The following is a 15,815-nucleotide window of genomic DNA, read 5'->3' as shown; positions in this document are numbered from 1 at the left end:
GATAACCATGATAAAGTTCCATAGAGCTGAGGGAGACTGGTTTATAAATCTGCAGGTTTATCACTACAAGTGATCACTTTTACATACAAGCAGCCGTTAGTCATTATAAATGAAATAAATATATAGATTATAGCAGTTTTAATGTTGCATAGTAAAATTTATAGAGTTTGCCCAAAACCGGACATTACCTTCCAGAATGTGTGCAATAATGTGTTGCAGACTTCTTAAAGGGACAGAGAACAGCTAGCCTTACTCAAAATCAATTTTATAAGAACTTAAGAGAAGAACAAAAGTGCTGACCAATGAATATTAGAGCTGCATTGTTATCATAAAGCCCCAAGACTAGTCCTGAAGCATATCATTTTCACATTTGGCATACAGCTGACGTTTGGAGCCTGTTACAGTGTATGAAATGGTTTGGCTTCAGTGTAATTTGATGGACATATGGGCCATTGCAGAGATCCCGCCTGTGACCCTTTTAGTTACAAGGTGGTTGCTGTAACCACAAGGCCACCCTGCTGCCTTTAGAACACTGGTGGTTCCTGGCTTGACTCAGTTAGATTCTTAAATGTTAACAGACTTAATACAACGGAACTCCATCATGTCATATGCAGTGAGTGGTTAGAAAAGCTGTTTCTCATTAACTCATGGACTGGAATCAATATAATGTGTGTGTTCACAAATGTGAATGTGTGTATTCTCTGCGTTCTTGTTTGCATGTGTGCTTGCATGCACATGCATAGACCCATGCAGCTGTGTGTGTGTATGTGATTGTATATATTTGTGGTTAATGTGAGATCAACAGGCAGGGACTTCCCCTCTGTTTGCAGCTAATCCTTGGCAGCAATGCCCCGATTCATGTGTAGTGGGAGCAAGAGCTGACAATTAGAAAAGTGCTTGTTCACTTCAAACCCTTGAGGAGAAGCCTGCTGTGACAGACACACACCACAAATGTTAACATTTCAAACAGGGATCCTGAAGACATAAAATGTTGAAATGCCTCACAAGACAGTTTGTAATAATGCATGGCATGCTCGCTTCGAACAGGAAGATAGTTGTTTCATGTCTGGAAATTACGTTTTGGTAGACTTGCTAACATCACACTAATCTCCAAAACATTTTAGAAGGAAATTGTGCCCCACCCAGTAACTTTGAAGTCTGTTTTTTGTCAAAGATTTGACAGTTTAGGCTAAAGCATGAAGAGTAGGAACAAGGAGTTAGTGCAGTTCATTGAAGGAGGATGTGTGTGTGCCAGGGCAGAGTTTTCTTCTTCTAAAGTGAATTCATAATCATTCTAAAGTCGTACAGTATTTTTTTTTTTTTTTTGATCCATGTTACCAGCCTGCTGTGACTGTAAGCACACACTACTACTCATTGCTTGTAATTTTAATGATCTAGTGGTCACCCCATTGTGGTTCAATTTAGACATGAAATGACGGAAATTTCTAAAAAGAAGTGTACATTTTTATGTGATATATAGTATATTTAAAGTATGCACTGATCCCTACATACTTAGCTGATGAGGAAATTTACATCACAAATGCTGAATGCAGAATGTGAATTGAAATTTTCACTTATGGTACAGTGCTTTTGAGATATATTATTTAGCAATTTGCAGGTTTCTCCTCACTTAGTTTGGAAAGTCCACTTCTGTACAGTGATTCCCCCTCTACTCGATAGTCTGTCGACAGTCGTGCTTTCTAAATTATGTGCAGTCTTTTGCTTTAAATATCAGAGTTTTCTTACAATAATTGAGAATTTTGGATTAAAACTTCATGTTTGTATTGTGGTGAACTGTATCAAGATGAAGCTTCCTAAGCTTTTACTATGTGGCTTCCTGTATCAGAGGATGCAAGATGTTGAGGAAATGACTTTGAGATTCAGAATTTTTACAGCTTTATGCGGTTGGTCATGGTTTTGTGCAATGTGGCCTTTTGACATCCTGAACCAGAAGTATTTGGACAAAAGGGCATCAAGCTGTCCAGAAGTAAACATGCAATGTTTTGATGATTCTCAAACCATTTAACCCCAATAATCCTGATGTATTTCATTAATTCTATTCTATGTCTGGCCAAGGTATATTTTCATGTTTACCCAACACAATAATGACATAATGCCTCACAAAAACTAAAATGTCATTCACTGTCATGTGGGAATTGCATTCCTTTAAGCTGTGGTACCTTGTTGTTTACTCCAAAACAAAGCCAGAACATTTTCTTTCCTTTCAGCTGTCAGACAGTACGAGGATAAGTGTTGTATTACATTCATGACATTTCCACGAATGGTTACTTGTGCAGCCCAGCCCATGTACTTTTTCTTAGTACATTGAGCACAGAGAGGCGATCTTTTTACAAGTGAATATCTACGCCACAGTTGGATTGCAGCACAGACATGTAGTCAGTAAAAAACGTGGGAAATAAAGACACTAAACTCCTTAGTCTCACTTCATCTGACAAAAGCACAACTAAACGTTGTCCAAGACAAAGAAGGAAGGAAAATAATTATGTCTCAGGGGTTTTCTGGCGAGTGTGTTTTCACAGAGGTAAATCAGAGGACAACTCCCTCTTAACATCCTTGTTTTTCTTTTCTGCTGCCTTCTGATTTCCTCACCTGAGGTGAAGATTTACACCTGTGTTGATTTCACAACTAAATAGGGACATTCAATATTTCCCATTTAGCAGGCTTTTGACAACCTTTTCCCCAAACATCACTTCATAGGGATGTTGGATGATAACAACTGTAGGTGGATAAGATCAGACAAGTGGGTAAACATAGCAAGGCATTTGTGTGGATTGAGTGCAACAGATCAAAGAAACATACATGTTGATTTTACATTAGTGAGGTCTTAGATTTTAATTTGTGTAGCTTGAGTAGTTCTAAGTTACAGAGCACAGGACCAGGAAGGGGATGTTGAACAGGTGGAACACCTGTACAGTGCATTTCTTGGAAATGTTATTAGAGTATTGGAAGCTGTCTGTAAATGGATCTCTGTTAAATCTGTTTTCTCTCAACTACTCTCAGTGCGTCTTATGTTAACAACTTTCTAACTTTAATTCTTGAAAATTTTTCTGCTAATTCTCTTCCCAGAAGCATTGTGTTCCCAGCTAATATCTAAAATGTTATTTATTGAATGTTACAGAATAGCTGCTGTTGTATCACATTAAGCAAAATCTTTACATCTACTTCCAAATGTAAATAAGTATAATACAGACAAGTGCACAGCAGTGTCTTCTAAGATTTGCAACATTATTATTATTAATCCTATGTTATCTACATTCTTTAAAGATTTTTCCCATGAGAATAAATCTGACTAGCTTCTATGAGTTCATAAAGTGTTACTGAAATTAGACTTTCTCCTTATAACAACAGTTGAAGCTTGTAAAAAGTAAATCCTGAAGATATCAGTCATCTCTGTGGAAGGTGCTGGTTACTCTTTAAATTCTAGTATGTGTTGGAGTGAAAGATCGGTATGTGTTTACTACAGCCGGATCATCGTCATGTGGTTACTGTAGCCAGCGTCTGTTCTTAAAGTAGTAACTTTGTGAGCTTGGGGGCACTGCTGTATCCGCTGAGTTGCAGATGCAGCTGACCAGTGTAACATGCATTTGCCTCCGCTCAAAAATCTGTTAAAACATCCGTCTCAAATAACAGGAAGGGAGTGCACTCAAAAATAAAGTTGTTTGTGGCAGCCTTGTTCGGGCTCACTTTAGAACTAAGGGCACTGTGTAATTTTTGCATAGCGACATTGTGGGTAATTCTGTACAATAATTTGAACCACATTATAATGATTTATCTCCAAGGTGACAATGACAAGTATTCAGACCCACCAAGAAGAGTTTGTTTCTGTTTCCAGTTGAATGACTAGCAGGATGTTTGTAATGTGCAGTGTAGCGTCAGATGTTGCATGTCATCTCAGTGTTACAGTACGCCAGCTGTACAGATGAGCCTCTCCATACTGTAGTGGTGACCTAATTCTATACTGTATTATAGTTCTAGCAGATTGTGAACATAAAGTGCACATTCATGCATACATCCATACAAATTCCACTTTGGAATTTGTACTTTAACTTTTTGAGTTTCTTGTTTATGGATAATATTGAATAATATACAGTAGGTGACACTATTGGCTGTTTCAAAGATTTGAAATAAATAAAGAAATGAAAAATATATAAACTTTATTTCCAGAAAAGTTGGGAAAGGCAAAAAAACCCCTGAAATCTGTGATTTGTCAAGTTCCTTGAAGCTTTATTTATTCTGACAAAAGTACAAAGCAAAGATTTTCAAAGGTTTTCACTGACCAACTTAATTATATTTTGTAAAACAAGCAAATTTGAGTTTGATGTCTGCAACATCAAACATTAAGACAAAGGCAAAATGACAAGTTCAATATGAAGAAAAGTTTATAAATTATTCAAGTAAGACTACTCTGGACGAATCCAACATCAGCTAGTTAATTGGTAACAGGTGAGGTATCATGATTGGGTATGAAAGGAGTGTGTATCCAAGGCTCTGTTTGTCGTGGCTCATCGCATTCTGACAAATTTTGAGAGAGAATTGTTAGTCAATTCAAAAAGAATATTCCTCAACCCAAGATTGGTCTTTCACCATCTGTAGTACAAAATACTGTGAAAATATTCAGGGACTCTGGCAAATCTCGGTACATAAAGGCCATGGGTTGAAATCACTGTTGAATGACGGTGACCTTAGAGCCCTTAGGTGGCATTGCATGAGAAACCAAAAGATGCAAAAGACTGACTCAAGCTAAAAATGACTTACATTAGCATGCAACAAACAAATTAGAGAAATTTGAGAAAGAAAATTCAGAAAGAAATAAAAAGTGGCTAAAAGTGTAAGTGTAAGACTACGCAGACAACAAGACATTATTCCAAGGGGATTTGTGGAATATACAAAAGCATCTTTACAGGTAAGTTCTTAAGTAATAAATTAATTTGCTTACAAAAATTGCATGTCAACCTGGGTATTAAAATTCTGGGAAAATTTATCATAGTTACACAAATTGGTAAGATAAAAAAAAAAAAGTAAATTGATACATTTATATTAATTGATTGAACTTGAGTTTTTAACAATGCACAAAATTAGATTTTGTGTAATGTCTTGCCATTATCAGAATAGCTGAATTTCTAGGTTCAAGTTTGTTTCTTAACCAGTTCATACATTACATTTATGTTATCAGAATTCATTATTTTGATTCAATAACCTTTCCACTTGTTTCCCATATAGATAGGACATCTGAAGTAGAAACAAATAACAACAAGGAAAGAAAACATGCCATGTGGTTTTAATTGTCTATAAACAGATTTTTATCTTATTTATATCTGTTTTCTTAATAAATCATACACATTTTATTATGTATGACATTGGAAGGAAGTTCTCTTTCCACTCCCCCCCTTTTGCTTTGCACAACATTACATGCGCAGACTCTAATTACCCAGTCTAAGGCACTTTGAGTGTACACATTGGGTGGACAGCTAGAGGAATACATGGAGAATTTAATTTACTTTATCAAAAATGTATATGTAATCAGTTATAATTAAAGACTACACCTTTAATGGTAACATTCATTCTTTACATCTTATTAAAGGTTTGAGCCTTTGATCTGGATTGTAAATACATATTTTGATTGATATCAAGCATTCAATACTGTAGAGTTTGCTAATTTCATGCCTGTGTAGCTTTACTGTGCCAGCATAACCAAGTTTAGCCATCAGACTAGCACCTTAAAATAAAATACTTTGTTCTTAAACAGGACAGGAAGTGCAATTGAAGGGATTAAAGTTCCCACAAACGTAATGACACCATAATCCCAGTTTTTTACTTTTTTAGACCATCTTTCGCAAACTTACCAGTGGACAAGCAACTCCATTGCACTGCTTTCACATATATTTTTGGCTTAACTTGTATCTTTCTTCCCACTGGTAATTTAAAAGCCAGTGGAATGTGGAAAATGATTGTAGGAGTGGAGAGAAGGGAAAAGATATGCCTTGCATGGTCACTTTGGTGTCTGAAATCCGTAGCTGAGATGGCGTTTGACTGATTTGTGTTTTGACCACATGTGCCAGGCCCGCCTGCTATTCTCAACCCGTAATTCCTCCCTGAATTCAGGCATGCGACTTAATTTACTGTAGGAGTAGGATTTTTTTTTTTTCCTCCTCTTGCAGGGACCAGAACTTTACCCCTTTCTGTTACTGGGCTCTGCACTATGCGCTGTAAGTGATGCCACCTGTCAGGCTGACAGCTTATTCTCCATATGGGGAGGACCTTTTATCAGCTGGAGTTGTGGGGACCAGGAAAATGTCAGCCACCTGCCAAGGAATTCAGTCCTTTAACTTTCTAATGCTTCAAATTTTAAAAAATTAACTCTTTCCTGGTGAGTTAAACTGCTCAGCAGATGGTCTACTGATACCGTCATCCAGGTTCTGTATTTATTGCACATGATTTTTTTTTTCCTCCTGCTGCTCTTTGGTCTTTTTAGATCGAGTTTTGACTCATACTATACTTTAGTTGAGTATAAAAATAGAATCACACGATGTGATGTTCCATTTTGATAAATTTTTGTCCAAACCCTTTGTGATTAATATCAACATTAAATTGGTTGTACAAAGACCAAGTTGAAGTTCAGTTACTTGAACTGTTTGTTTTACAAAAGTGGTCCATGTCTTGTATTCATGATCCCATCACTGATTTATGCGACAGCAGGAAGTTGCTTTGGCTCTACTACAGTAAGGGGTAAGGGCATGGTGCGACTGTTACTCTTTTCCCAGCAAACATCCAACATGTCTTCCAAATATAACGAGAACTTCCACATTCAAAGATGATGCTGCTTTTTCGGTCTCTTGTTGCATTGCATCGATTGTGAACACAAATTCTCCAAACAAAGCAGCCGACCTGAACTGATGCAGTTGGAAGAAAAACAGAAAAGCTTCACTGTGGGCCAAACTAAGGAGGTTTTAATAGAGTTTCTAAAACACCAATTGCGAAAAGCAGGATAGCATTTTCTGATTCTGAGTGCCCTGTAATTTGAACTGTGTGGGTTCAAGCCACTTATTTTGTGGTGATGGCCTTACTGGTGGGTTCTCCAAAAAGACGGAGGCCAACACAGTCTAGGGTTGAACTAGCTGCCTTCCCCTTCTTACTTATTGACTGAGCCGCTTTCCCTTTGGTATTTGGCCAGTTGTTCTGTCCTCATGGCTAACCTCACTGGGCGTAGCTGTCCTTTATTGGGTGTTTAGAATGCCCAATAGGAGGACACCTGCTTCTGAATGTATTTATTCCGTATCTTGCACAAATATTCATACAGTCTGTTTATGGATGCAGATGAGGTAAACAATTCTCAATTCTGCCTTTTTGACACCCAAACGTCTCAATATTCTAGCCTTCCAAATTACCATGCAGCTGCAGAAATGTCATTTTTGTCAGACATGACACATTATTGCCTAATTTACCTTCTAAGCACTACTTGGTATTCTGCCCTTTTCATACTTTACAAAATTTCGCTAATTGGAAAATATTCTTCCAGTCTTCAATTATACTGTAAAAATAATTTAATGTGCAGAATCACATACAATGCACACATACACATCAGGTTTCTATGAAGTAGGACAGAACCATAAAGCTTATGGAACCATAACTATACATTATTAACATTTATTATTGTTGTACTAGCTCATTAACTAAATTAAATAGAATAAATTTGGTTATTTTACAAGATGAAGTATAAAAGAAAAAATAATGTAAGACCAACAGAAACTTGTAACACAAGTGTATTGCATAAGAAAAAAATTGTTTTCGCATCTTTTGTGGCCAGCATTTCAGCAGGGTTATAAGAAAATACAGATATAACATTAAACCACAGTGCAGAGCAAGTAGTCCTTTTGAACATTTCACTTATGCATTTTTGTATCCGCTGCCAAGACATCTGTCTCGTGACACACCCTATAATTATAAACGAACGGGAAAGAAATGTCTTTTGATTATTTCCATCGTTATTGCATGCACACACAATCAGGCTTGTTATGACAGTTACAACAAGAAGCTAGACAAAACTTTTTTTTCCTGTCTTGTACGTAGGAGTAGGAAATCTTGGTGACATGAAGGCACGATGGAATCCTAGATGGTGATAAAGGTGACAAGGTTTAGAATTCTGTTTTAGCACATTTGAGTATTTGAAGTCATAGTTGCCACTCAATCTGTGAGACAAATCTAAAAAAGCTTAATCTCTTTTCAAGATGATAACAATCATAGCACTAGTCTTTATTATTGTAGATATATACCTGTTCCAAAACTGAAATTGCTTTTGGACTTTTTATTTGATTTGAAAAGTAGTAGTAGAGTTTGCTAGCAGAGTATAGGGATGCTTTTGAATGTTGCAGTCCATTAATGACTTATGTGGAAGACTGTGAAGAGTGGGTATGTTAAAGATTAGATCAAACAGATCAGCTGACAGCTTCTGTTTAAGGGTTAATGTATTATTGCATTGGCTATTTAACCATGTAATGTGCAGCAATCAGTAGTGTTAACTGTTAAACATGCTTTTGGAAGTACTGTTGCTCACTAGGTTAAACAGTATCAGCTTATTGCAAGTGCTGAATATTGTATCAGCATATGCCGAATGTCCACCAGTAAATAGCAAGAAATATTTTTCAGGTAAATTAAAATACTGCTGCAACAAGTGACTGTAAATGTCCCGCAACATTAAAAAAATAAAATAAAATAAAACAAAGTGAACTTGCCAGGCGTTTAACAACCAGCCAACATGTAAACACATGCTTACCTTAAGATTTTCGCCTCTGATAATAATCAATACTGGTTGAGCTGAGCTCCACTAGATACAGTCTGTTTAGTATATTGTGATGGAGTAAAGGCTTTGGTTGAAAAATATCAGCTGACCCTTGTAAGACTTGCAGCTGTTTTTATTTATAGATTCACAATTTAAAGAGGATCTAAAGTATAGCCATACATTCAGTCTCTCTAGTCCCACAATATTAACCAGATTTTTAAGAAATTGTCAGGACAGATCACAATTTTCATTTAGTTCCTTGCAGGATCTACATATGTTCGACTCGGCTGGAAGTGGAACTCGAATCTTAACATTTGAAACTACACTGTTTATACTGTTTACATGACTTAAATTCTCTCTAATGTTTTTCATGTGTCATGTTACATTGGACAGTCGTCTTTTTAACTACTTTCTTTTATTTTGGGAAAAATCAAGTTCTATTGGTTTTGGATGAAGATGATAATCTGCTCTTGAACTATAAACTAGTTTTATTTACATTATCATTATTTAGTACAGTATGAACATGAAAATTGCAAAAGCGCTGGTATAGTGGTATAGGTTAGTTACCTACAGACTCTTTACTAAGTTGCCTCTGGCTCTGGAGCACATATACTGCAGGATGTGTAATTCGAGTAGATCCCCAGTTGCAACACACCTCAGCACATATGGTCTCTACCGTAGCATCTATTATACCAGCCAGCTGTGTGAAGTCACTTCCAAGTCAAATAAGCAATGACCCCTCCTTATCCTACTCTTGAACCCCTCCCCAAACCCAGTGAAAAACACACACACACACGTCTCAAGGAATATCCAGAAAGGGGAGCCAGCCAGAAAAAGAGTTCCCACTTAAAAACATTCCTGTAGTACAGGCCATGTTTTGCTTACCCCAACAAATTTACACAGTTGTTAGTGATGGCCTGGGATTCCTCCTAAAGCACAGCCCACCAATAATAAACAGTATGGCAGCTGACACCACAAGACACCTGCACAGCTCCCTGGCACTGCAGGATTGTTCCCAAGGACTGGGGGGTTGGTGTGGGCAGAGATGGGCTGGAGGGTGGGGACAGGAGGGGGCCATGAGGGCCAGCAGACAGGTTGGAAGTGTTGGTGTGTTTGAGTCTGTGGCGGGGAGGGTTGCTGTGTGACAATGGAAAAATCCTGCAAGAGTAAAACAAGTTTTTGCAGTTCCCAGTCTGGTCTTTTTTACTACATTTTTATTTAGTGTATTTGTGACGTGGCATGTACTTATAACTATTGCCATTTGATGAACTATGCAATTAAATATGCAAAACATCCACTGATTAGATTTATAACTGTGTCCATTCAGAACTCGCGAGTAGAGTTCTATATCACTAGACCCCAGTTGATACTGTAGGTTTTTTTCAATATTATGTTTTAAAGTATATAATAATATATTGCACATATATAATAATATATTGCACAAATCATTGCCTAATTTCTCAAAGGTTAGCTTCCGTCTAATTTCTGTACAAGAACTTAAGATAGGGTCAGCAACTGTTTAAACATTTACATATCTGACCAGACATTTCATCCAGTTTGGGATACTTGATGTTTTACTTGGTGGGACAGATTTAGCCTATTATCAAAATGTATTGATAAATTATGCAATACTCTTCTCTAGTGGCTAATGAGCTTTAGTTAACTCTTTGGCTATTTTGTGCTCTTTCTGTCTCATGCTCACCACACAAACGGCAACAGTTAAACATACGGTGAGATGTACACTTATCATGCCACAGGATGTCAGGTGGTCCAGTCATTGTGTCCCCACCTGTAGGACATTGTCAAAACACAAAGGAGGGGCACAGTATGTGTCAGGCTGCTGTCAGCTCCTGTTTGGATTGAATTTGTAAATCCCCTCCTTTTCAGCCACTCAGCTTTGGAAGCTTAGCCAAAGGGTTGTGGAATAATTCACATCTGTTTTATTTATTGTCAAGAGAGAGGGGATATCACCACAGTTTTAGAGACCTCAGTAATTACAATTGTCAACACTGTTCAATTTTCACTGTATCTGAACACATAAACATGTTCATAGTAGATTTGTTTGAGGGCGTGGTACTTACGGCAATTTGAGATGCTTTGTACTGTTTATTAAGTGCATGGATCATGGACTTATAGGAAACTCCCGGTCTACAGCTACAGTTGCATACCTGTTTATGTAACCTTTGTGTTAAGGTTACTGGGGTTTTGTTTCCAGTCTGCTAGAGTTTTAACTGTGTTCACATAAAAAACAATCATCAAAAAGGAGTGAATTGAATAATGAGGCACAAAGATCCAGAATCTTTTCTTGGGACCTGTAAAGTGCTCAGACTGATGTTTGCTATAAAGCAGGGCCTCTCACTCGCTGCTCTGTGAGGTCACAGCACCTGTTCTTGGTAATTGCTGGCAGGTGACGTAAGCCCTCCACTTGTTTTTCCATGTTGTAAGGTGGAGATTCCCTAGTTACCTCCAACACTGAGTCTGAAAAATTACATTGCTTGTTTGCAGGAAATAACTGATTCCAACATGATCATTTATCAACTGTTTCCTGAGAATATAGTTAAATGTAGGTGAAGGTAAGAAATAAAACAATAAACAATTAAGTGGGTTTATTTGATCAATTCTACTTTGTCATTGGAAAGAAATTTTATTGATAAAAGTATTTTTTCATTCCCAAACCATAGTCATGCGACAGAAATAGACTCTCTAACTCCTCATTTTGTCTTGCCAGATCAATCCCCTTGTTGAATTTACTTTCATCATGTTAACCCTCTTCCATGTTTGTTTATGTTCCCACCTGCATCTGTACCACGTGGAACAATGTTGTCTAAATGATGACAAATTCTGCTATAAAGAGTGATTTACAACCAATGCCAATAATAATATTATAGGAAATGATAATATATATCGTCATATCACACAACCATACTGCTAAATATTTCTGCAAGCACAATCCTAACTTTTAGCAAATCTGTATGTGGATAATCAGGTTAGTGGCACCGAACCAGACATTTAGATACTGTATCTCGTGCAACCAATTGGCAGTCTATTTTATATAAAACCACTAAAGCCATTGTTTTGTCTGATATATTGTAATTGGCTCACATTGAGGAAAGAAATACATCTTTAAAATCTGAAGACAGGCTCATGAGCAAACACTAAAGAAAGTAATATCTTCTAGGTATATTGATTTGTCCACTTGAGACCAATGTAATTGTTATCACCACTACCTAAATGCTAACTTCCACTTTTGCTGGGATCACCTGATGATGTCTTTTAAGGATGGTTGCAGGACAGAAGCCAGTAGATAGGGTATCTGACCCAGGCATCCAGCCAGCTGTGAATCTGATAGCATCTGTTTTAAACATTTAAAAGACAGAGAGAAAGGAGTCCTCTTTTCTTCTGAGCTCTGCAGGACTAGTTATCTCACGCTTTTTTAGTAAAGGGATCTACAGATGGCCTGTGTCCCGACAGTCCTACAAATGTGATATCACTAATGTAGGTATTCCATTTGGGTTCTCTTACTGTGTTACTGTGGGTTTTGAAGTAGAACTCATTCATGCTTAGAGTAAACAAGACACAAAAAGAGTCCTCCTTTTTCAAGATGAAGCAGAAAAGAAATAAAGAAAAGCAGCTCTTTATCTCTGTGAAAGCAGACAAAACAACCTCTTCAGTTCTGAGTGTGACCTCTGTTTTGGGTTCTTCCTATCTATTGTAATCATGTAATCTAAACCATCAAATCAACATGAAAAGATCATTTCATGTCCTCCTGTCACCTGAGGGGATTTGAACAACTTGTCTTTCATTTGCTTTGTCTGAACCTGGTGACAAAACCATTTGTCATACTGTTCTGTTTCTTCACTATTGTGTCTCATTTTGTTTCTCACTTTAAATTTCTAGTTTGTGATAAGCACCAAGGAAACTTTAGATTGTTTTTATATAAAGGTTTATTTGCTTTGTTTTAGTCAGAAATCTGTATTTGGACTTTAAACTTAACGGTTTCTGAAATCTTAGTCATGGTCTTAGGCCGTAACTTTAAACTATAGAGTTCATATCTGAAGTAAACATACTTCAACTTTAAAATTTGGAAATTGGATCAGTAGATCCACTGAACAGGGGCATACTTCTCTTACACCTAACTACAGAAGAACAACAACAGCTCCAAGGTAAACAAGAGCGTGCCTTGTGTAAAGACTGCATGTATACTGTACATTGTTTGTCGTGGCCTGTGCACACACCCTAAGTAGAGATTACAGTACACTCAGGTTGCCATGCATAATGTAGCATGTTTGAGCCTAGATATAGTTAAACTCTCCAGTCTACCTTCTTCACAGGTCTTTACAGGTGCCCATTTGTTAACTCAGACTAGATTAAGAAGTCAGTTAAGGTTATAAAATCAAGTTAGTAAATTTAGAAAAATAGGATGTATTACTGCAGCTCCGAACTGCAGCTGCCTGTTAATTCACTGGGAGCAGAGTGACGCACCTGTTGGGTCCACTTGAGTCTACTGCATTTTTGGCCAGGTCTAATTATCCTTAGGTCTTTGTAAGTCTGTGTTCCTTTTTTGGATAGGGTCTCACTTAAATTAATTTACACCTGTCTGGTTCACACTTCTTCTCAAGTGGCATCCAAAAATCTTAGATGGCAAATGACAGTTTGTCATTTTAATTTCATGTTACTAGTATGTGAACATCGGTCTGTTACTTTCACAGCTTCTTCTGAACAACAGTGGCTGAAATCACAATCTACACAGTATGACTCTCTCAATCCTTACACTCCTTATTCAGCACACAAAAAGGGAAAAGGGCACGCCAAGTAGAATTACAGTATGTACAAATAGAATGACATGCATGTTCTCTTTGCTTTAAGACTAGACGGCCTGAAAACAGAACACATTACAACATACTGCTGGGCACAGCTATGTAGTAATGCTATAATTAAGGGAATTTGGATCTTAAGTTCTGGTTTTATTTACTCCAGTCAGTGATGTCCTAAAATAAGATGAATCCATAGGACCATTTTTTCTTTTTACAGTAATTCAGGACTTCACATTTCTTGTGATTTGAAGGTACAGTCTTGCTCCAAACGTAGGTGTGTTGGAACGGAACTGAGATTCTAGTTACTGTAAGTTGAAGGATTCAGTTCGAGTCCCACGCATTTAACTTGAGCAGGATATTCTGTAGACAGCCCACCTCAGTAAGCTCAGGCCATTGCAGGGCGATATAAGTTGGCGTTGTTTCTGATCTGAACTTGATTTGAAGTATAACATGAGCTTTTGTATGTCAGAGTGGGAGGATTTGTAATACACCCCATCTATCCGTTCACTTTTAACAATTGCCATTGGCCTTCTTGGCTTTTACTCAGGAGAGGTTACATGGCCATGATTATTTACACAGAGGGTTTCCTTCTTTTTCCTCTCTTTTTACAGTCAGTCATTTTCATAAGGGATCATAATACTGTTGGACAGGAAGTATCTGGCTATATAGACTACGCCCACAGACTGAAGACCCAAGATTTTGAACCATATTTCAGCAGAAAGAAGAGACTCATGCCAGGACGCTTGGATTTATGGTAAGTCTACTTCCATTGTTGTGTGTCCATGTTGGTTGGGGAGGCTTTGACTTGAGTGGGATTTGACAAGATTTGAAGCGTAAGGAAATCTTATTATGCAAGCTTAAAGATTCAGGTCGATGTGTGAAACTAATATGGGCTTGGAAGGAACTGTCCAAAAGGCCACTATACAGTAGTTAATACAGTATATCTCTAGCTGGCCTCAGCATTGATGTAGAATGAATATATACGGTATGTCTAAAGTAAAGCTGAGTACAGCTGCAAAAGTGCTGAACCTGTCTGGACAAGACAGACGTGCTCAGAGTTCGGAGGGGGGGGGGTACTACATCAGTTCCTTGTACCACCCTAATAGGAGAGTGTCTAAATGAGAATCGTCAGGTTTAAAGGAAATCAGAGGCTCGTATGAGAGATTTAAAAGAAGATGAGGGAACTCATCTATTACCTCAGTAAGATATTCAGAGTTGTGCTTAAATGCAAAACTTGTCACTTGTTTCAGGAACATCAGGGACTACAGAAGAGATTACAAGAGGATCTAGGCTGAGTAGCTGATCATAGGCTTTAAATCGGGATAAGACTCCAGATTATATGGTGGCTGTTATGTATGTAAATCACCGGCTCCCTGTGGAGACTGGGGTTCAAATCCCAGTATGGCTAACTCAGTAGGGGTCCTTAGGCAAGACCTCCTACCGCACGCCTCCTTGCACTTGGCTTGTAGTCGCTTTGGATAAAAGCGTCTGCTAAATGACTGTAATGTAATGTAATGGAATTATAGCTGGGGGAAAGAACGTGTAGGGCTTTGAAAATTATAAAGTTATTCATAAAATCTTAAACTCAATCCTAAAACATACCGGAAGCTAGTGCAAGGAAGCAAAAACAGGAGCGATGTGTTCATATTTTCTTTTTGTAATTAAGCGTCTCGCAGCTGAGTTCTGAACAATCTGGAGTCGATTAATAGATTTATGGCTGAGACAGGTGAACAGACTGTTGCAACAGTCAAGGTGTGAGGAAATAAATGCATGTAAGATCACCTCTGTATCATGAAATGATAGAATCGAATGTTTTTTGGAGATATTTCTGAGGTGATTAAAAACATGTCTGAAAAAGCTTTGTGACATTATGCTCAAAGTTTAATTTACTATCAAATACCTAAACCTAATACCAAAACTTTTTACTGCAGGCTTAATGTTTATTTGTGAAAATTACAACCATATTGATGTAAAATTTGTGTTGATGGTGGGTTTGAAATGAATAAAGCTTGTGGGGGGAAATTCAGTTTCAGAGTTAAAACAGTCAATTGACTGTTAAAATTAATTTGAAACAGTGTGATTGGCTGTTAAACTGGCATTCATTCTTTATATAATTTTTATCTGACTATTTTGGATTTTGCACTGTTGCACATATCAGTAGAATTTTTGCAGGGTTGTAACCTAACAATTGACAAATATGGAGA

The 15,815-nt window shown here is 37.4% G+C and overlaps 1 protein-coding gene across 1 annotated transcript in view; it reads left to right on the top strand.

Annotated features, from left to right (window-relative positions):
* cfap299 (cilia and flagella associated protein 299) overlaps nucleotides 1-15,815 on the top strand; it is a 63,164-nt gene that overhangs the window by 35,776 nt on the left and 11,573 nt on the right. The window contains exon 4 of the mRNA XM_026343654.1: nucleotides 14,223-14,365. Within this exon, the coding sequence (XP_026199439.1) occupies nucleotides 14,223-14,365 (143 nt within the window). The remainder of the gene's footprint in view (nucleotides 1-14,222; nucleotides 14,366-15,815) is intronic.

Source organism: Anabas testudineus, chromosome 9 (assembly GCF_900324465.2).
Source record: "Anabas testudineus chromosome 9, fAnaTes1.2, whole genome shotgun sequence".
Lineage (NCBI taxonomy): Eukaryota > Metazoa > Chordata > Actinopteri > Anabantiformes > Anabantidae > Anabas > Anabas testudineus.
Note: the sequence above shows the minus strand (reverse complement) of the source record. Positions and strands in the feature narration are given on the sequence as shown.